Source organism: Parambassis ranga, chromosome 9 (genome assembly GCF_900634625.1).
Source record: "Parambassis ranga chromosome 9, fParRan2.1, whole genome shotgun sequence".
NCBI lineage: Eukaryota > Metazoa > Chordata > Actinopteri > Ambassidae > Parambassis > Parambassis ranga.
The window spans coordinates 9,237,040-9,260,512 of NC_041030.1; the positions used below are offsets into that span (position 1 = coordinate 9,237,040).

General features: G+C 40.7%; 1 protein-coding gene across 1 annotated transcript in view; it reads left to right on the plus strand.

Moving 5' to 3' along the window:
• The first annotated feature begins 10,516 nt into the window (after positions 1-10,516).
• Positions 10,517-23,473, plus strand: part of trpm3 (transient receptor potential cation channel, subfamily M, member 3) — a 101,944-nt gene continuing 88,987 nt past the window's right edge. The window contains exon 1 of the mRNA XM_028413350.1: positions 10,517-10,720. Coding sequence (XP_028269151.1) covers positions 10,517-10,720 — 204 coding nt within the window. The remainder of the gene's footprint in view (positions 10,721-23,473) is intronic.

The following is a 23,473-nucleotide window of genomic DNA, read 5'->3' on the forward strand; positions in this document are numbered from 1 at the left end:
GAGACTTGTGTGTGCTGGAGTGTGGGCGGTAGCCTTTAGCGTTATACTGTGCATATTGTTTTCATGGAAAGGGTATAGCAGTGGAAAGACACACACTCCATTGTGATACATAGTTGTTAATGATTACTTTGTATATTTGAACACACCTAAATTTTACTGTCTGGATTCTGTGTGCATATTTCTCCTGGAAAAATACATAATAAACAAATAGAAAGGCAAAACTACTACTTCACATTCTTTGGGTACTTTAACCCTATAACCTATAAATCTGTATCCTTGACAGAGACTCACTATATATGGAAAAATAAAATACCTATACAAATCAGTATTCACCTCCAGCAAAAACTGTTATGAGATATTAAATAGAGTTGCTTCCTGCCTGTCTTAGATTATTGGATTACTTGTGTGCATATGTTAGCATGGAAATGAAACGTGTGCAGGGAATACTCATCTCCACCAGGAGCCTCGTGGCTCAACGGTAGCCCAACAGTATATTCAGTGGTAAGTTTATCTGGAGTCCCCCAACTTGCCACGTATCATTTTTTTTTATCTCACCATTCAATCGCTTCAGTGGTTCCAGTTGATTCCCTGCTGATGCTCAGTGATGGTGGTCCTGAATAATTAAAGAATTCTGACAGCCATGTAGGGGTCCGTTTCCATGACAACCCCTCTCCCCGTGTCCTCGCAACCCCGAGGAGTAATGTAAATCTCCTGTCTGCTTAATGTCACAGTAACACCAGCTGTAAAGAGCTGCACAAAGATGCTCAGGCTGGGGTCAGTGGAAGCCTTTTTTTTTTGATTGGCATGTCCGTTTCCTCTCTGCTCAGTGTCGTCACACAGGAAAGGTGTGGTTGACAAGTGGTGACAACAAATTGAAATAAAAGTGGTTTCCAGGGCTTAGATGTGTTGGAGGAATGCATCTGCAGACAGAACAGAGACTGACCACAAGCAGCTCAGTCAGTCAGAGGGGGGAGGGATCACTTTAAGGTCACACAGGGAATATTTTAATGACATCCATAATCCTACCTGACAGTATGGCGACACATCCAGAGTGATACTCCCACAGCAGCACACTCTCCTGATCCCCCCCACCTCCCACCCAAACACACACACACCACTCAGACATAGGCAATTACCCTTTAACATCAAATGGTTCATCAGTTCCCTGGCCCATTAGACAGTGAATTAACCTTATCTACCTGTGGATGAAGAGGTATGACGGTTATGGCCTTGTCCCAGGCAGAGCTATTACTAGAAAATATGCAATGTACTTTCCACGCAGCATGACACTGGCTTATCAAGCCCTGAGAAATGCAATAAAATAAGGATTAGGGTGCAGTTATTTATTGTCAAAAGTGCTTATTCTGAATTTTAATCATTGACTCATTTAATATGTGGCCATGTGTTTAAATGCTAAAACTCAGCATGGGATTTTTAAAGCCAAACAAAATGATTTGGGGAAAACGAAACTGCAAGTTAATATTATAAGATTCTTTGATTTGACTAATTGTGATTTTCCCTTTGCTGTAAAGAGAGGTTGAAGCTTGAATGTGATCAACAGGATCACGGTTTGTGCCATTGCTGAGGCCTGTCTGAAAGCTTTTGCGACTGATGTTCAGACCATTAGTGTTTGGCAATTATGATGATGAAAATGAAAATGATGATTATCATGGCAGCAATCACGCCTGTTGCTGTCAGTTAAGTTCTCCAGCTAGGCTAATTCTCCCTGTGAAACCAGCTGCCTGTTGAGAAAAATCAAGTTAAGTCACAAAGTATAGTTACCAAACCAGCAAAATCTTTTTTTTTTTCTGGAAAAATTCAGGCATTCAAATTTAGTACTAGTATATTTACTGCACAAACATTAGGCCTCCTGCTCCTAGCTGTCAGTAGTAGATCTGATCCTGTAGCCCAAAGTTTTATCAACACCTTGAGGGCTTTTAATGTAGAGTGATGGCAGGGCAAATCCTCCAAGAGGTCTCTTAGTTACCAGAAACCTATTTACTCTGATAACCTTTTCATCTGAACAGCTCAATATGAGACATAATTGAGTGTATAGATTGTGTTTTGGATTGTGTGGCTCTGACTTTGTGCAGTCAGAGTACGTATCAATACACCTTATGATTAGAAATAGATTTTGTGTGTCCCATCCATTAAAACCACAGTGAAATGAAAGATGCAGCTAAATGAGTGTCTGTTTTCTCTCCAGCGGTGCTTTGTGTGACTTGATATGTTGTCTGGATATATACAACATGTTTCCAGGCTTTTATTCCTGCTCAGTAGCATCTGTATTGAGACACTGCTAGAAATTATCCGTCTGTTCAATGAGCAATCTCAGGCCTCCAGCCTGGGGACAAACCACAGCTGGGTCTCCTATTAATCCTACTTTCTAAAGGCTTCTTACTGAGACCTTCAGCCATTAACCTTACTGGTTAATTTATTCACTACCTGTCTGTCAACATGACCGACAAGAGCTACAACTTATCATTTAAAACAGTCCTCACTTTTACAACTTAAGGTCACAATCAGTTTGGATTTGATCTTTCTTTCTTTTCATCCTCCTCCTCTTCTTCCACAAACTCCTCCTCCTCATCATCCAGCTCCTTCTCCACAATTACGTTCTTTTCTTATTTGTGTCCTACATTGAGTGTTTGTAATAGCATGCTTGTTCAAGAGAACAAGAGAACTGTTGCTCATCGTGCAGGTAATTGATTACAAATTGTACGCTTTTATCTGCACCTATTGTGCTTCATTACTTTACCCTCTTTACGCACTCTTTTCTTAGACCTGTCTATTATTTAGGAGCCTGAACAGGCTCATGTTTATAGTGTTTAGGTATGTGTGTTCAGCAGGTGTGTGTGAAAATGAATGAGGCCATGATCAGCACCAGCTTGTACCTGATGTGACAGGCCACAATTGGAGGAGCCAGTTTACAATCATAGCCCTGCATTGGGGCAGACAGGCTGTGATGGGAGAAGGGAGAAAGTGAGAGAAGCAGCATGAGGATAAATGGAAACATGAAGTAAACAGGGAGAAAATTTTAAAGAAACTTTGATTAAAAATAGAAACTGAGGAGTGAAAATACGTTATTAAGGCTGGTCACTACCACTGGACCAATAACTTACATCATACTCTTGTTTCCAGACAACAGAGAGGCCCTAAAATGATCGGTAGCTTGACAGGGGCCCCTCACTGTTGTCTCACAAGACAACTCCTCCCCTCTGTTGCTGTGGCTTCCAAATGATCTCTTCATTAAGTCATAGTAGAATGCGGAACTAAATTAGCACTCGTTAGCCACCCGCTGTTTACTTTTCATTATTTGCTGTCATTAACCATCCTCCCTTCAAACACTGTCTGTGTGTGTGTGTGTGTGTGTGTGGCATGAGGGATTTGAGGTGGGCATCATAGCATCCTCACCTAGCAACCTGCCCCAGTGAGATGCTCAAAGGGTCTGGATCACTGGGGGTGACACACACACTGAGTCTCCCACCCTGCAGCCCCTCAGAGCATCCGTGACTCAGGTGCTTTTGTTGATGACGTTCCATGTGCCAGATGCTCATCAGGCCCAGACAGCAACCAGATCTGCTGGAACAGGTCTGTGATTTTCATCACTCTCTTTCGCCCTATTGCACCAAGGCACAGAGTGATGAGCCAATGAGAAGGAGCAGAGGAGACGTACTGCATGATTGGAGGAAAAACTTCTTCGACACCTTGAACATGCCAGATGTGAGATATTTTGCTTAAAGCTGCAGCAGAAGAAGATGGCCTCTTTTTGCTCTTCTTCTTCTTCTACTCTCTTCTTCTAATCATACAGACAGAGACAATAACTGCAGGAAAGCTTTGGCAGGTGTTGGTGTCACAAGATGATTGTGGAATATCTGGATCCTCAGCTCAGCATTCCTCATGGACCTACAGATGTGTTTTAATAGGAACTGACAGTGTCACACACACACACACACACACACACACATACATGCGTTGCGTCATGCCCTGTCTTCCAACACGCCTCCACTAGCAGAGGGACGTCTTGCCCACCTGTGGCTTGTGACTCCTGGAACCAACCATCTTAACACTGCCATCACTTCTCTCTACTTCCATTCATCTGGTTGTGAAATTATAGCCAGCTTTCTGTTTAAGGGATCTTTGCTCAGAGGTGAATCAGAAGTTCAAGTGAAGCACAAAGGTGGGAGGAGAACGCTTTCCAAAGGAGTTTCAGGGACTTTCAGAGTGGTAAGACAACAGCCATTTTGAATTTGTATGCTCTCTCAGCGGAGGTGAAAAAAATGTCACAAAGGCCAGAGACAATTCAACACAGAAATTGTGATGATGTCTTAGCTGGAGTGGAATGAGGACACAGCGATTTGGCAGTGAATTAGGATCACTGTTGTTCATGTGATACACTTTTATTGGGTGATGATTAAAATTGCATTATGTAAGCTGTAGTAACAGATTAGTGCTGAGAAGTGTGTTTGGCTGCTAGGGTGCTAAATAAATGATAATCGTCTCCCATATTCCCTCTCCTCATTGCTTTGCCCCTCCATCTGTTGGCCGTTGGACACTAAAGCTACCATATGCTATCTATGTATAAATCATCCATAATAGCAGCCCCAGCTCCCTTATTAGTCCACTATAGTAAGTCATGGATCGAGCACATTACTCCAGAACATGCCTTTGAGGTGTTCTCTGTCCCCTTAAAAAAGAAAGATCAACCTTTAATCTTTTTTCTTTCTTTGAACTTTCAGGTTTTTTTATGTTTTAGTTGATTCATGTCTTTTCATGACTGACTTTTACTGAGTTGTGTTGGTTGCAAAAGTAACTCAGAACCAGGTCCTGACTTAGGTAGTTCTCCCTTTAGATTTACCATTAGTGGGGAAATGTGTGTGTGGTTTGGTCTCTTTTTCTATGATAATTTCTCTGTGGCTGTCCTCGCGCACAGATGAGCTGTCCCTCATTAGTGTATGTGTGGTTTAGATGGAAAAGCCAGCAGCAGTGACTCACTGGAGCCCACACAGACGCATGAAAATTACACATGCATCACTTTGCGAGCATATTGAGAGTATCATGGGTTTTCTGGCCGTCATTTACCCTGTTGTCAAACAGCCCATGAGATGTGTAGGAGTTTTCAGCAGCAGTTTGGACAGTTTGGGTGACACTTCTCTAGAAGAGGCTGCATTTGGCTCGTCTGCTGTTACTGCTTGACAGCTTGTTGAGTCCTTCCTAGCTAAATTACAGACAGCAGCAGAAAGGTTGACACAACAGAAGAACAAATGTGTGTCTTTATAGGCTTATTGATTCTTGTAGTTACACTGGTGTTGGCAGAATAATCACAGATGAGAACAGCTGCAGTGCTGATTTTAAATATTGCTCTCCCTCTCCCTCTTTGGGGGGCATTAAAGCTCCACCAGAGTATTGTGAGTAAATATTAATTCACATTAAGAAAAAGAAATCACTAATTCTGGCAAACAGAAACACACATATTGTCTGTGAATGCTGTGTGTGAATTATTAATGGAATCTGCCTGCTTAAAAATGCATCCCCAACCTTTGCAACGCACAGAGAAAGGAAACAGTAATTAGTGTTAGGATATGAGAGGAGACAGGCTTATTATCAGTGGGGTAAACACAGCCACCTGCATCTTTTTTTGGTATAAATGTTTTTTTGTTGTTTTTTTTTTAATCAACAACTCTTTCTGCAGGTGCATAAATTCTAAACTGTGTGAGAATGCCATATTGTAGAAGTTTTCCACACATGGTCCAGTTGCTATTGGCTTCAAGGAAAGAAGAATTATTATTCTGAACTCATTAAAACCAGATTTCTGCATTGATTGGCTGATTTGAGATAGTGAGTGACTTAAAAATACAATATGAAGGTATGGTAGGGTGGGAGGTGGGAAGCGCTGTGCTCAATCAAGTCTAGCAAGCTGCGTTGAAGCATTGTGAATCAAACTACCCCCATTAGTTGGTAGTAGGATGGAAGTTGTGCATTCTCTTTCACAGAAGGTTTTACTTTATTTATTTATTCCGCAATTGCAAAGTTTAAAAACACAAATTGGAACCAAAATTTGAAAACTAAATTCATATTTGAATTTATTCAGCCATTTCTCCCTGTGCGTGCCTTATTTCCATCTTGGTCACAGCAGTATTGCAGTTATAAATCAGGATGATACTCGCTGTGCTGTCTGTGTAAACACAGATCCACTGACATGCAGCAGCACTCAGTACTATATATATGGTATACTATATATGATATGAATAAAAATCACCATCAAATCTGATTAGGGATTGATCTATTTAGTAAAATAGGCTTTGCAGATGTATAACTTATAACATCTCAATGGACTGTATATAATAACTGTTTGATAATGCTTGTATCTTTGTGTGTGTCCTGGAGTTTGTCTATCATCTATCTGTGTAAAAATCATTCAGTGTGTCTCCATTGACTTTATATTAATCCATGTCAAAAACACTTCAAACACTTTTTTTTTCCACACACTTTTTGTTTTACACTTACAGATCAGACCTTTAAAGTAACCTTAAAAATATTATTCTATTAAATTGATGTTCACAAATCAATTTAGAAAACCAACTGTGTCACATGTTGATAGGATGAATATTAATTAGGCTGTAGCCTGAAATGCAGCTGGACAGAAAATTGTTTTTGCTGAACTGCTTTCTGAAGGAATGATATTGGATCACATTCATTTCATACACCCTTCTCTTTCTTTCTGTTCGTCTCTCTGCTTTTTACCTCCAGGGTAAAATGACGAGGAAATCGCACACCAGAAGAGTTCTGACTCCGCTGTGCACAGAAATTAAGGTAGGAAAAACCCAAAGTCTCTAAAAATGAGGGGTGATTGATAAGTTCATGGCCTAAAACAGAAGCATAGAAGCATAATTATTTCTAGTAGTGATTTCATTATTTATGTACATCAGTCACCCCTCATATGAAGGTCAATGAGTGTTACAACCTACAAAGATACTTTCTGCACTAAGTTCAAGATTTTGTGCTTTTATTGTTGAAGATTGTTTTGTGTGTGAGGTTTTCTAATACTCAGATTTAGAAAAACAATTGCTCTGGATGCACGAAAGAATAATTTGTACCACAGTCTCGGTGTACAAGTGATTTTAAAGCGGTTTGAATTAATAACATGCAAGCGTTCCTTCTGTGGTTTAACCCAGAGAGAGAGGAAAGTTTGATAATTAGTATTTGTTCAAGAGATTAGAAACAGAGCAACATTTCTGGAGGATGCTGTTATTCACACAGCTAATGGCAGCTCCTTCTGCAGGGGCATGTTTTTCTCTTTTCTTGTTTTTTTATGTAACTTGTTAAGACTCTAAGCTTGACATTTTACAACCCCAGAAAAGAAATCAGACAATTAACGAACCATTCCACACAAAGCTACATATTTAATGAGATGACCTGGAATTAATGGGTACATTTTGTGTCTCTGTATGTGTTGTTGCTGCTTTATCTGTTGCCTGTTGATTTGTTTAGTGTCCGAATACATTGTGTGTTTGTGTGTGAGCTACAGAAAATCTAAATATTTTTCCTGTAATTAGTGTGTGTGGGGGGGGGGGTTTGGTGCTTATAATCATGTGAAATCATACATGAGTGTACACACGGACATGCGAAGCGCTGATGAACTGATGCAACGATTTAGTTTTTGGGTTGGTAACCATGGCAACCACATGACAATGTGTAGGTGGATGTTTGATGTAAAATCAGGGGTGGGAGGGCGGTTGATGTCAGCTGGAATTCTCAGACTCATCCAAACTTTAAACACATTGTGTCAGATTTTCTCAAAGCTCATGGGTGAGGTCTACAGCTCCCATTTCCCAGTGTATGAGCATATAAAGCCTTTTCAAAGCTGTCATATGGAAAACACATGTGGAAACACTGATGCTCAGCTCCATTAGGACCTTTTTGTAAGTGGGATGCAGCCATTAGTAAGCAAAGTCTACAATATTCTTGCTCTGTGTGTGTGTGTGTGTGTGTGCTTTAGACCCTTCAACCAACTGCTGTTCATCCTACGCATGTTTCTTTGGAGTTCATTTTCATTACAGACTCAAGGCGCAATTGTTGAATAGCTTAAAAAAAACAATAAAGCAGAGAATATTACATTGTAAATTAGTCTCTAGAAACCAGTTCACTCAGGCTTGAGTACTGGTTGTGGGTCCAGAAAGCTAGAAAAAGGAAGATTGAATTATATTTGATATTTAAAAATGAAATATTTAGTTTAATTTAAACTGTCTAAATTGTAGACAGTTATAATAATACTTATTTATTATTTTAGCTTAAGTAATGTTTCTTCACTTGTTCCTGTTCCTATATTGATAGGATGTTGGGTGTTGTTGCTCTGCTGACTGACATACACTGATGCTTGTAGAGAGTGACACGGTGTTACAGTAGTGTATGGGTGTGATGTCTGTGGATAAATCCCAGCAACTCAGTGTTTCAGTCATGCACTTTTGATCTGCATTTATTTATTATTATTTTTTTTTACATTGTATTTCTTTAAAGTGACCCCTCCATTATGTTACCTAAACATTTGTTGAGGACCTTGGAGCCCATGTTGGAACCCTTGGGTCTCAATGTATTTTCAGCGAAGTAAAGCATGTCATCATGTTGTGAAATACTTCATAACCATTGGAGGAAGCTGGTTTGACATTTCTTCTTTAAGGTGAATTATTCTCTTGGCGACTTGATTAATTGACTAATTATTTATTTATTTTTTTTATTTTATTATTATTGTCCTTCTTAGGGAAAAATGATTATATATTATTGCATAAATAATAATACATAATTATATTATTACACTTGATTCTTGCCACTTCCATTTAGATTTCTAAACTAATAAAAAAAATAATGCTAATTACGGTATGTGACTGCAGGTATTCAGTGAGTGCATAGTTTAATGTCCCCAAGGTGTCATCCTGTGTTTGATCAGGACTAGTGTTTGTGAGTTTTTTTGCTCTCCATTGTATCCCAGACCCCCTTGTTCATCATGCATTCCCTCTTTCCAGTCTTCCTTCAGGGAATGTCTGTCTTACTTTTTCAGTATCTCTGTCTCTCACTTTCTCATACTCTCCCTATTCTCTCCCTACACACACACACACACACACACACACACACACACACACACACACACACACACGTACAAGTACACACTGGAGCTTACTCCCAGGTGGTTGAGTGGTTGCTGGGAGCGACGACAACAATGTCCCTGGTGTTCAGACACTGTCACCTCTCTTTACTCTGTCTCCCTGTCTCTATCCTGTTGTCTCACTCTCCCATCTCTCGCTATTTCTCCTATTTTCTTGTCCCAGTATCATTTCTTTTCTTCTTTTGCCACATTAGAAGCATTTTGGATTCAAATGTTATTGTGAAATAATACATTTACAATCCCTGAAGAAATCATTCGACCTGTCTCTCTCCACATATTTACAGCATGCCTTTAAACACATCTGAAAACTTTGGAAAGAGCAGGAACAGCATGAGGAGATTGAAGAGACAGAGAAGATCACAGTTTAATTTGACTTGCTCTTCAGTTGCAACACACAAACTGAGGCTCAGGTGGTTTAACTCATGACATACTTATAGGGGGAAAAAAAGGAAGGATAGAGTGAGGTGGTGGAGAAAAGCTAGGGAAACAGGAGGAAGAGGAGGGCGAAGAGATGAAGGTTTTAGTGGCTTTGGGTATTCAGAGCACAGAGAGAGCGAGAGAGAGAGAGAGAGAGAGAGAGACTTACTGAAGGGGCATCTGTTTCTACGCCTCTCCGTCAGCCTAAAGCAACTCTGTGCTACGCTCAACAGGAATCCTGCACTCCAGAGACTCTTGTCTCTTCATTTCACTTGTGTGATAGCCTTGTCTTTTTTCCTCTTCCCACCTGTCTGCCTGTTATCAGCTCATTTTTCCATTCCTCCATCTCCCTTATAATTTCACCTCTTTTTTGAAGCCCCTTTCACCTGGATCTGAATATCCTACCCTCCAACCTCTTGCCCCCCTCCTCTCTCCCTCGCTCTCACCCTCCCTCCCACCCTCCCTCTCTCCTCTTGCCTTGTTTCCCTATTTTTCTCTCTCTCTCTCTCTCCCTGTGAGGAGGAAAACAGCATCCACGGCTGAGCCACAGTAACAGCACATGCAACAGGGTGCAGACAGCACCTTCTGCTTCGCCACCTTCCTCGCTGACTCTCATTCCTCCCAGAAGAAAGGCTACAGAGAAGAAAAGAAGAGTGCAGGAGTGCAGCCAGGCAGGTGGGGATATGTGGCACAACTCCGTTTGATCAGCAGATCAGAAAAAGGGAAAAGTAAAAGAAAGAGAAAAAGGAGTCGGAAACTGCAAATTGCACAATCTTGCGAAGTAAAAACGAAGACTTAGAGAAAGAGGAGGAGACACAGTTGATAATGAAGTGAAGATGCCACCTGTGGCACTGTAGTTTGATTAGAGAACAGCCTCTCTTCACTCTGCGTGGCTGTCCGACTTCCCACGTCTGTTTACTGATTTACTTTTTAACACCGATGGCTTCCAAGAAGAAGTGGGCAGAGCGGAGGGAGTTAAGGAGGGACCGGCCATTCTCCACCCGGGATGATTCATCTGTTGCGTCCGGGACATCTGGGCCAGGGCGTCCCACCACCAGGGGGCGTTTCTCAGAGTCGTGGAAGAGGCTCAGCTCCAGAGGGGGCTCTACCAAGAGGGGGGCGCTCAACTCTCAGCAGCCACCGGTAAGATGTTTCCAGGCCCCCTCTACATGTTTCCCCCAAAGATCAATCAATGACTTGGGTGCTGGGAGGGAAATGGGACAGGAAAGGCTGCTGCCAGCACATCACCTAGCGTGGATGGGAGTTAAGCACCTGTGAGGGATTAGCAGGTAACTAGGGTGGAGGAGATGGAAGTTGGTAGTTCAGACTTAAACATTAACATCCTCAGTAGACTGATTAAGAGCATATTGTTGTCATATAAAGATGCTGTTTTTGGCACTGTGCTGTTGTTTTTAGCCTCCATCATCTGTTACCTTGGAAACGGAGAACTGTAGTCAGGAGAGCATCTAATATTTACATGGATTTGTTTTAATCCTATACTCACAATTTTAAACGTCACTGCACAAACACTGTAATTTTTACTTAGACCTGCTACATGTTGTCACTTTCAAACTTTGGTAATAAGCGGTAGTTGTGAGAGTCTCCTATTGGAATACATCACATTATCTACAGGAAAACCGAATTATCATGTGATTGTGCTGTCTGTGCACACAAATGACCATACATGGCATGCACGTGTGTGTGTAAACATCAAAAACAGTCACATTTTTTAAGTTCTTTTGGTGGTTTTATGATTCTACAATGCAATGCATAATAAACCCTATTTGTGAAGCTAAAAAATTACAATCATTACACACCATTATACACCACATCTCCTGCACCTGCTTCAAGGCATCGAGGTTCATCTGTCAAGCTGTTGGGAAAATGTCTCCACAGTCTTTGCAGCAATGATGAAACTTCTTTGGAACATGGATCTCAGGAGTCTAGGGTCTGGTCCACTCTATTTTTGTAATGTAGAACTTGAACAGCGATGTTTGTGGATCAAGGTCAGACTAAAGCTGTCTGCTACAGAGGCTGGAGCTGGTGGACTCTCACACTTAGTCAATCTTTGGGGCGATACTTGGCAGCAGCATCAGAGCTGGGAGAGATGTGTGGGAGACGGAGATATGCATGGATGGAGATGCAAGATCCATTTCTGGTTTTTCAGTTGTGCCCCAGTAACCAGTGCTATTTTGTATTGCACACATACTCTGGTATAAAAATCACAATATGACCTGCAAGATAGTGAGCTGTAGTGTTGTCACAGGTGTGCATATAGAGTTGAAAATGAAAGTAATTTCTCCTGCCATTGCTGTGTTTATGTCTGTGTGCACACAGAGAAGTAAAGCTTGGACCTCAGGGATTTGTGTTGCTTGGAAATTAACCTCAGTGTTTTACTACTGCAACAACAGCACTAATCTCAAATCATTAGACACTTTGAATCATTACTCTTTTATTAGGTGAGTGAGAGATGGAGAATTACTCTGTTGTTTGCGAATCCAAAGTGCAGCGGTAGTGCTGAAAGAGAAAAAAAGACCTGAAGAATTAGAGCTGAGGCAGATATGAAGAGAAAGGTAAAAGAGATTTAGGAGAATCCACTAAGTCACTGTGGGTTTCAGTGTGTCTGTAAATCCACTGAGGAAATCTGTATTGTCAGGGTGAGAAGGTATTCCTCATAAACATAAGTGTTTGTTGTTGTTTTAATTGTGTTTAGGACTGGCAGTGGCTTAATTAAAAACTGTACCTTTAGTTGTGGTTGATTAGGGTCATGTAATGTTGCGCTGTGTACTCTGAGCTTCAGGAGTCAAGTGAATATCACTCTACCATGGGTAGCCTGCTGACACAGCATAATAAGCAAATAGCTTTTCATGCAGAGCTAAAATTTACAACCGTAAAGACCGCAAATAAGCTCAGCTAATCAGCTGAGAATCAAGGACATGTTGTCAACTTTACCATCCAAATTTGAAACAGGGAACAATATTTATGCAATGAGTCACACAGATTATAGGCTGATGTAGTTTGAATTGGGAAAATAAAAAGGTGAATTTTCTGTGCCCGTCCAGCCATATTGCAGGCAGATTTAACGATTTGGTTTGTTGTCTCCTCCAAATCCAACATGATCTGCTCACATTAGCAGCCAAAAATATATCAGAGTAAATGCAGACTGCTTTGCCGCAGTGTGTAGTCTATGTCTTAGTAAAGACTCAGATTAATAGTGGCAGCTTCCTCAGATGTGTTTTAAAGAGATGCTGAGTTTTCCAGGATCCGTATCATCCATGCAATGACTTCAAAGAGCTTATTGCTTCATTTAGACATGGTGTCACTATGCAGCAACCTCTGTGGCTGTGAAGTGAAACTCACACGGAAGTGTTAAAATTTGCAATTCACCCTGCAGCCTCTGGGGGCTGCTTTTAACGGCGAGTCAAACGCATAGAATCCCATGTTAAAATGGGCAACTTTAGAGCAGAAATAAACACATTTACAGCCTGGTAACAAAAATCCGTTTAGTTCCCTTTCTTAACACTTCACATGCATAATTATGGATATGACCGTTTTAAATGACCGGTGCTCACTCACAACATGAGTTTCCTGCTTCCACGACTGCCTGTCCACTGAATCTCCACTCATGCTCCACCACTTTGTCTGGTTTGATTATGACGCTGCCAACATAGCAATGGTTGAAGCCTCCACAGAGGCTCCAAATGGCTTTTCAGGACAATTTGTGATGTCACAGACGTCATCCAAAGTCTGTGGGTGTCCCAAGCGTTGCATGTGTGTATTACACTAAACATTGAACTTGAAGTGTCTTTCATTATGAATGTGAGAGTAGGTTGATTTCCATTGGCGACAATAAATATAAATGCACGAGTCAGGAAATCAGCAGAAAAACATGGTTGTGTGTTTGCCTTGTAAATCTGACTATTACAAGGCAAACACCCATCTGGATCTGGCCTCTGGTAGGTTTTATACGCACCTGTCAAGGAGGACGTAAAACATCGTAAAAAAGTCATTGCGATCGTCTCAAAAAATCATGAGCTGTGGCTGTAATTTTTACAAACCAACAGTAGTTACAATGCTCTAAGTCTGCAGAGACTGAGTGTAACGTGTGTGCGTGCCACTGTTTGTGTCGGTGTCTTTCTTCATCGTGAATGCCCTGCAGTTCATCAAGCCATCTGTGGATCACAGAGACCTTCTGCTCAGTGCAGCTACAGAAATCCTCCCTCCTCTGTGGGCACGGGGGGAAACGTTTGTCAGGTTCAAATTGCACGTGTGCTTTCTGTTTGTGTGTGTTTTGTCTTCTAGACTGTGTGTGTATTTTAATATGTGAACCCGAATGTCCTGAGGACTCTTCCATTGAGAATATAGCAATTTGAGATGGGATGGTGTCAAAGCCTTGCAGCTCACACCATCACTCTGATGCTTTGGTTGTAATGAGTCTCATCTCATGTCACAGTGGGACCACAATAGTCTTGAAAACAGACATTTCTTCTCCCATGTGATCTCCCCTGGCACTGAAGCTTGACATCAAAAGCTCCCATAGCCCATTTGTCTCCTTTCCTCAGAGGTCTTTAGTTGCTGTGATGGGGCACATAGTAGCTCACTGTGTGTTTCTGGAGACTCCTTTCATGTTAAGAAAAAGAAATAACCAATTAAAAGTTACTGCAAACAGCTAACAGTCTTTTTAAACAGCAACTTTTACCACAGCAGGGAGCTGTTTGCAGTATAAAAAGCTCTAAAAGTGTGCATTGCTTTCTATGTGATTTTGAAATCAGAGATAAAAGCAAACACAAGGGCTGTTTGTCTCACTATACATTATGATGATGGCAGCTACATTTGAAAGGTTTTTAGTCCCTTCATTGTCTACATCTCGTCCAAAATCAAAATATTCAAATATTCCTCCAACAGGTATCTGCTTTAGATCCCTTTAGTGCTGAGTTATTCAGATTTCAATCTCCAACATGAATGATTTTATCAGCAGAATACACAAGTTCACCTAACACTGTGATAAAAACAGCCCCAGACTTGATGCCATCACCTTGTTGGTCCTGTTTTTTTATATAGTTGCCCGAGCTGACACTTTTCTGACTGAATTCATCCATGGAGGATGGAAGTTTGAGTTGCTTTTAAACAAGTGATGCTTAACCTTTTCTCTGATCTCACATCTTTGACATTTCCAGTTGGTTTTTCAGTACAAGCACTAAGCTTTAGTTCCAAAGTAATTTAAAGTTGACTTATAAAGTCAAGTCCTCCTAACTTCAAACACCTCTTGCAGAATAAAGGACCGCCACATTAAAAGAATTACTGTGAATTTCGCAGAGCTCATAGAAGTCTATAATTCCCCAGATTTTCCAGAATATTATAGTAAAATGCCATAGAAATCCAATTTGAACTTTTTAGGCCTCTCTAAGTAGGTAATAAGTGCTCTGATTCCTCACTGTTTTAATACATGAAGAAGAACAGTTTCAGATTTGTTAAAAATTCAATTTGTTTCTTTTGGACCTTCAGCTCCTTGGGGATACAAAACTAAAAAAATGTGTTGGATTCTCATTATAATGAACCCAAGTGTGATATTACTTCACGAGGCAGAGGTCGGAAAAAAGGAGAGTTTTGTCGGTTCCTATGGAAACGGTGCATGGTTCAGCAATTTGTGTATTTTTTTTTAAAGAAATGCTTTTAGAACAAAGATCAGTGGCTCGAACACTTAAAAGTGTTCTCTGTGATTTATGGTTGGAAGTCTGGCATTTGCTCCTTTGCTGCTTGGCATAGCATGAACTGTGAAAAGATTTAGAGTTAGTGGATTTAAAGGATAAACAATGTAGCCAACAGTGGAAAAAAAAAAATATAAAGTGACACAACCAACATCAGAAAGATCAGTGTAGGCATCACTAGAAACAGAGACCTGGACTTCTGATCACAGCTCTTTTACACAGGTAGTGTCAAATGTATAAATACTGTTAACAACCTTAGCTGCTGTTGTTGGGTGTAGAGAGCTGTATTACAGCTTCTTTTCTGAATGGCGCCTAAACTCACATTGCTTCTTGGACAGTAGTGTTTTTCTATTTGACTGTTTTGGGGTTTCTGGTTTTGTGCTTTTATTTTTTTTGTTGCCACAGATATTCAGATGAACAATTACCTTTTAACAGGCACAGAGTGGTGTTGTTTCTCCCTTCAGAATAATCAGTTACTTTCTATTCTGTCTTCAGGTCTTGTTAGTGGCAATTTGTATTCATATATGGAGCTGTCTCAAGTCTCAAGTCTCCTTGAGGAAATTAATCATCTGCCAGCAGGAACTATTACTGTGGAACGAGTGAGGCTGTACAAGCATCTTCTTCAGCAGTAAGAGCTAGAAAGGTTTGATTTGCTTTGTCAAACATCACTTTACTGATGACTCTAACATAAATAAACCAGGATGATAAATGGACCCCCTCTGTGTTTTTTATATCTTTATGCAAAATATGGCGAGTCTGTCACCTGCTCTAAAGCTGGAATTGAAGACCGGCTCTGTGGACCAATGTAGAGTTCTCCGGGTTTTTGGCAGTGTGCAGATAATGCATGCAGTTCAGTTCCCTTTTATAAAGACAGTGTGATATGAGGATGAAATAAAGGCCACCGCACTGCTTTTGCTGCCTGAATCCACTTGAAAGCCTCTTTATGAGGAGGACAGTCCTCTGCCATTTAGCTTTGCATATTTTTCTTTGTTCTCTTCTGGTGTCAAGTTCATGAATATGAGGTAAATTTCGCAGCTTAACTGTGATACTTTAAGTTTTTATGATTTGTTATTATACTTTTTTCTATAGTACTTTTTAAAAATGATTTCTTTGAGGCTTGTAGTGTCCCCTTGTGGCTCCTACTGTAAAAGACACGAGAATATAAATTAAGAGAACTCTAAAAACGATGGTTTATCTAACAGGAACAGTGAATTGTGTAAGATCTCAGCTCTATTAAATAGACTAACAATAGCTGTTACACTGACATACGTGGGCAATGTGGCTAGCCACTGCAAAGTAGTGCTAAAACCAAGTGTGAAGAAGAATGGATGGTGCAGATGGCCTGGTAATGGCATTTGCTTGAATTGATATTATTATTCTCTCAGTAATTTTCTGTATATGTTTTTTGGTCATACATACGTCTGACAACTAACACCCCTTTCCCAAAGCCTGTTAAAGGTAGGACTGTGGGACCTGTTTTCACCTTGTTGCTACAGAGACGGAGATTGTTGTTGCACATTTTAACCCGGCACCATAGCACATACACAACACAATCGTTGCCTCACATCAGCTCATCATGGGACCAATACAACCATAAAAGTTGATGCTAGGAGGCAGGCCAGGGATGGTGGTGGTACGAGCAGCACAGAAGACCTTCGCCCAGGAGTCTAGGGTTCATGTTGTACCGACACCACTGTTCTAAACCCATCAAGCTGTGTTGCTTCACAGCACAGGGTAAGTGGCCAAGTAAAAAAAATCATGGTTTGTTTTAAAACACCAGTTCACTTCAGCTGTCACAGTGGTAGCTGAAAATGAGTCTTTTCCCTACAAACAGAAAGAAATATGCATAAAATATGCACATATGTTCTTTTTACAGGCCTAAAATATCAAATTTATGCAACACATCATGTTCCCACTGCCACGAGCAGGTAGAGATGCGTCCGGAGAAACACACTCACAGGTTGCATTTTAAAGTTTAATATTATCGACCTCATGCAACGGTTTTCTGGTGAGGATGAATTTATGCTATGTTTTCTAGCAACAGATGCTAAAGGGTGCCTGCTGCATTATAACATGATGGACACAGCTTTGTGAATGAACAAAGTGTAAAGTGTGTGGAAAGAGGTTCTGTGTTTTTTTGTCTTATTTGTAAAACACATTGTTTTAGTAGGGGTTTTTTTCTGTAGGAGTACAGAGTTAACCATGTGGGCAGGTAGGACCAGTGGCCTGTTTGTAAATCACTGGCTCATTGTAGTATAGCTCATAACTAATTATTGTGAGATTAGCAAAGAGAAGAGGGAAATGAGAGAGCCATCTGGAAAAGAGCTAGTGGGAGGCAGACAGACAAAGACAGATGTTGGGAAATGTGAACAATTCCCATACTGGCCTGCAAATTAACCACAACAACAAATAAACCAGGTTTATAGCACCTGCAGATAAAATATGCAAATAAAAAAAAGTTTTTCTTTCTTCTGAGAGTTGCTCAGAAAGTCTGGCACTTCTCTGTAATTGGTCTCTCCTGGTGGTTGTCATACAATGCCTGTGACTTTCATTTCACTTTCAGTGAGCACGCCCGGTGCTGCTGAGTCATAACAAACATGCCAACGCAGTTAAGTCCTCATTTTAATCTGCTTAGCGCATGTTTCAGTGGCAGACCTGTGGTACAAATAAGCTGGTTATTTGATGGCAGTGATGGTGAAAGTGTGCGTGTCTATGGGAGGAGGATGTTGACTGACATCCGTAGCAACAGTAGCCTGGAAACAGCCGAGGTATCATGTCGAGTTTGTTTAAGCAGTGAACGCGGTGGGAGGTGTTAGATAGTTGGAGAACGTGCTGAGGACACAATGCATCTTTTTTTTCAGAGGATGAAGGCAGTTATTTGTAACTGTATGTGAGTATGTGATACAGGGGGGAGAGGAGGTGAGAGGATTGAAGAGGGAGGATAATTTTGAGAGGGGTGTAAGGTGTTACAAATAAAAGTGCTCCATCTTGCCTCAGTTTTTCCTCTGTTGCCTTCCCTCACACACGCTCTAGCGTGTCGCACTACCCTTTTTTTTGTTGAAGCCTAACTAAGGAGATCTTCTCCCCAGATACCTTTCAGAGGGATGATGGTGGATGGTGAACTTTTCGGGCTGAGGAATTGAAAGGGCAAAAAGAACTCTGGCCATGAAAAGAAAAAGGGAGGAGAAGGGAAAGCATGAAGACAAGGTTTGATAAGGTCGCACGGCATACTTTTGTTGCTGTGGCGATCATTCCTCAACTCAACCTTGCTGAGGTAGATGACCACAGTTGACCTGACAGACATTATCTGGCGTGATTAGGTGTGTGTGGAAGCTGCCTGATGGGAGGTGTATTCTGACCTTAAAAACAACCTGTCACCACTGGCACAGGGGTCGACTTTAGCAAAAGTTCCAGTGAACTATAAATGACTAGTGAAACAGCTTAAAATAGAAAAGAGACAAATTAACATTTCGCAGTTGAAATACCAATCTACACCAGCTGATTGCTGGAAAATGGCACAAAAGACAAGAACATGGTTGATTATTAGAATTTAATTGGGCTTTTATTCATTGCTTCTTCTTTCTGTCGTATGCATCTGCAGATTCATTCATCTCCTCTCCTTTGCCTCCATGTGATTTCATCAGCAGTGGCTGTATTATGACAGCTCTATGATCCTTTTCTCTCTGCAAGTCTTGCAGATCGTTTGTTGAAATGAACTGTTAAAGAACACTGCAAGGGGCTAATGAACTGAGAAGATCTTTCTCATTACAGACGCTATTGTCCTTGGGTAACTTTGTCTACACTTTGTGCTTCTTGCCTTCCAGTTATTCTGAGAGGCAGGAATATAGAAGAATTACTTGTACAAGGTAAAAGAAGGAGTGGAATCTACTGGATTAAAAACTTCAAGGGTTTCTTATCTCACAGCTGTAACATAAATGTGCATGCACACAACAAAACCCAAATAAAACCCACACACATATCCTGAGATATCTGATTGTGGGATTGTATCTATAGGATTATCTACTTACTAAAAAATTAATTAGAGACACTTTGTTCATTATCATCAGGGCAGGATGGAGTAAACACAATCAAACGCAACGCACGGGGACTTGCCAAAGCAATATATAGCTGCTTACAAAGGAACATGATTTGAGTTGCTCCCCTTATGGATTTGTCAGATTACTGGCATGGGTCCTGATGAAAGCTTTTTTAAACCCTCCTCTAAGCAGCCTCGCTCTGAATTCCTTCCGCTAATTTATCCTCACTGAGACAGAGGAGGAGAGGAACAGAAGTGCAGAGAGTCAGGCAGACAGAAAGGTTTCGGAGATGCTCAATCGTGCCTCAGCCCAAACAGCTTCCATTAGACAGCTCACATTAGATTACAGCTATTTTGTATGCAGAAAGATAAGTATTCTCATTTCCCTTTTCTACGCTCAGAAAAAATGTGCCCCTGATTTTAGTATTGATTTCATGAACAAGCCAGAGCTATCAGATCTGGCTTGCTGGCCACACAGCTGAAGCACCTGGGAGAATTCTTTGCAGTCTCACCTGTGTAGGACAGAACTTTTCTTCTTTTTCCAGCTTTTAAATCCAAGATGTTCTTTCTAGCCACACTTCAAAGTGCTGCTCTGATGTGGTTACTTCCCGGTAGATGTACGGTTTGATCACTCAGTCACAGGCCCCTGCTGAGATTTTCTGATGCTCACTGAAGTTTATTATCATGTAATAATTTCTTAAGCCAATAGCAGGGATGCCTCCGCCACAGTTTGGCTGCAGGGAAGTCCTAATTTTTCAGGCGTTTTATGGAGCAAATTAACAAGAACACATTCAGGTTGGGGATCCACAAACCTGTTGCCAAATAGGAAACCCTGTGATAGGTAGCTCTGTCTTTTAATGTGGATACAGATATTTTTATTTATGTAAATGCAGACATCTTTGAATAGATCTGTCCATCTAAATCCTGTGTTGCACCTTCCCTTTGAACTGTGGCTTTGAAGCCCTTCTGTCTGATGCCATGCTCTCCGTACTTTGAGGCTCAGCGTGTCCGCATCTGTATTTCCTGGTGTATCCGTGTGGCAATAATGATTGCCATAAAAGCCATTACCAGGGGCCCCCGGGGCCACTGGGTTGTAGGTCTAGCTTTATAACTCAGACCCACAAGAACGTAATTACACCATGACTACGTTGCTACGGCAACATGCAGGTTCTCGGCGGCTAATGCAGAATTTATGTCAGGAGAGTGTGGCAGTTTGTTTTCATACAGTGTATAGCAAGCGAGCTGAAAGATGCTATTGTCGTAGTCAGAAGGGACAAAATGGGGGTTGACCCATTAAATGTACTGTTTCACCTGACTGGTTCCAGTCACACAGCTGAGCACCAAGGCTGGATTTTCAGGGACAAGACATCAAACAGTCACAGGCACCATCCATAACGTCCAGAGGGAAATTATTTCATCAGTGTCACAGGAGACATACTGCTGCTGATTCAAGTTAATACTAACATGATTAGTTCAGTACAGTGCACCTTCTCAAATATAGATATGACCAATAAAATGACAATATGTTTTACATACGGTTCTGACAAGGTGTCACTTTGAAAGTTTAATAAAAAAGTTTTTTAACATTGATGCTGGAGTGAATTAATGAATCAAATGTCTATAGGAGTGCCCAAAGAACGAGGCTTTAGGTTTAAGACTACAGTCTACTGTGTAGTATTGATGGGGGGGAATGAGGGACTGTTCATTATGGTGGCTTCTGACACTGAGCTGTGTCTGCATTGCTCTGTTGACTCAGAAGATTAGATCGGCAAGCACTAAAGCTAATCTGACATTTATAGATTTCTGTGTGGTTGTGTGTGTGTGTGTGTGTACGTGCTTTTCTCCTCTGAGTACTGAACTGACAGGGACTTGTGAGCTCCAGGTATTACCAGATGGCCACAGCACTGATCTGCTGTCTTGAGAGAGAAAGAGAGAGAGAGACACTCTAAAGGCGGAGAGAGGCACCGCCACATTACCATTTGTATGAAATGACTGTGCAGATGGATTCCTCTCTACTCAGGCTGAAACAGAGGTTCTCATGTGTGCAGGAGCCTTTTCAGTACTTGGTATGAACAACCATCATATTGAGTTCACCTGTGATCATAATATCAGGATCATTCCATTGCATCCTGCGAGCAGCTTGCAGGATTCTGTGTTTAAATCCATCAAAGTAAACTCTCAAACTCCATGATTAGTACTCTCTTTGTATATTCATGCCCTTCAAAGGCTTAATGAAAGGCTCCATGGGTCAAATTCCATCCGAATGGCCCCTGCAGACAGTTAATGTTGCTGTTAAACACAAACACAAGCAATATCCTTTCCAGCCTAATGTTTGCTGAGAGATTCAAACAGAAAGCCTGAATCACTTCAGCAGATTTAAAGCAGCCGCATTATGCAAAAGAGCAATTCAGCACAATGATATGCATGGAATGGGTATACCACAATGTTTATCTTAAATGCTTTTTTTTATTTCCCTTTTCATCACTTCTGTCTGTCCGTTCTCTCATCTTTTTCACTTGTTGCCTCCACATTCTGCCTGCGCAGTCACTATCAGACTTGTGTGTCTCAGAGAGTTGTTCTTCAGCCACACTTCTCTGCACCATTGACCACAGGCAGGAAACACTGCAAACTCTTAACAAAGACTAGTTTTGAGAAGCTTAAGGCTTAGGAGGAAACATTTTATATCTGGGCTGCACTTCTTTATTGACTTATCCTGATGTTTTGTACATTTATTTTGTAAATTAATCTTTTCTTACTGACTTAAGGGTTAATTTGGCAGGTTTTTTTTTGCTTCATGGAAGAGAAGATGACTGCAGCACAGAGATGTTCTGTTCTGAACACTTATGGGTTAAACCTGAAACACAGTATTCACTGTTTGACATCTATATACAGTTACATGAATATTCATTATTTATTCTATGTTCATTCATCATTTTATATTCATACTGTATTCCAACCCACACTGACTTATATTATAAACAACTATTATTGACATAGTTCTGCCTTAGTACTCCTTAGTATGCTTATTGTCACAACAGTAACGTTATTAGCACTCCCACTCTGCTCTTCTATCACTTTGAACGCTGTCTCTACAGATTTTGTCCACTGTCAATCATGCATACAACATAAGCTGCATGAATTCTAATATGCTTGATACATGCATGAAATCTTCTGCTATCCTCTGATTATGCTCTGAGATTCAAGCTTCTGTTTTTTTATAATCTTGTTACAGCTACATGAAGTAATTCTTCGTAAATCTGAAAAAAAAATCTGACTTACAGGCTAATAAAACATATTTTTCTCTGATAAAGATGAGTTTGATTGCCAGTGCATCCCTGGTGCTTGCAGCCTGACTGCTAAACTCCAACAGTAATATTCAGGTGTTTTATTGGATTCTCATCCAGCTCACAGGCTAAATGGCAGTTTGCATTTCTAAAATATGATTCCTTCTCCAAAGACCACCAGTAGTTCTTGTACATTATTCATTGCCAATTATGGGGACAGAGTTCCCATAATTGCAGCATGCTGTGTGCTGTTTATGCCTTCCTCCTACTTCTGGAGCAGTTTGAAGATGCTTTTTGAGCTACAGCTGAAGTACAGGTCCTGATTCACAAAGGTTTCCATGAAATGTACACACACCCACTCACAGACTGAACATACTTCACACTTTATACTAATCACATCTGCTGCTTCTGCACACACATGAAATGATATGTTATAAATAGAGAACAGGGCGGCTTTCTGAATGTTTTCACCTCATAGATTCCATATTAGTTCACATACTGATCACACAGCTGTAATTACCTGAGTTTGTGAGGGATTGTCAGAGTGTATGACAAGATAACTGGACATGTGTTACAGCTGTGTAATTTATGGAATGCATTTTAAGTGTTTATGGTGAGTGTAAGGTCCAATATTTCCATAATGTTGCATGTACTGGTGTTTGTTTGTTGTATGCCATGAGAAAATTGTGGTTCTATTGTTGAGGATGCCAAATGCCACATAAATAATTTCTAGTGTTGAGAAAAGAGGAGTGACTCTCGCTGTTTCTATTTTAGCAACCTCACAGCAGGAAATTATATTTGCTATAAACTAAAAGGTTGAATTTATCTGCAGGGAAGATTTTATTTCTTTCACGACTCCAAACTTTAT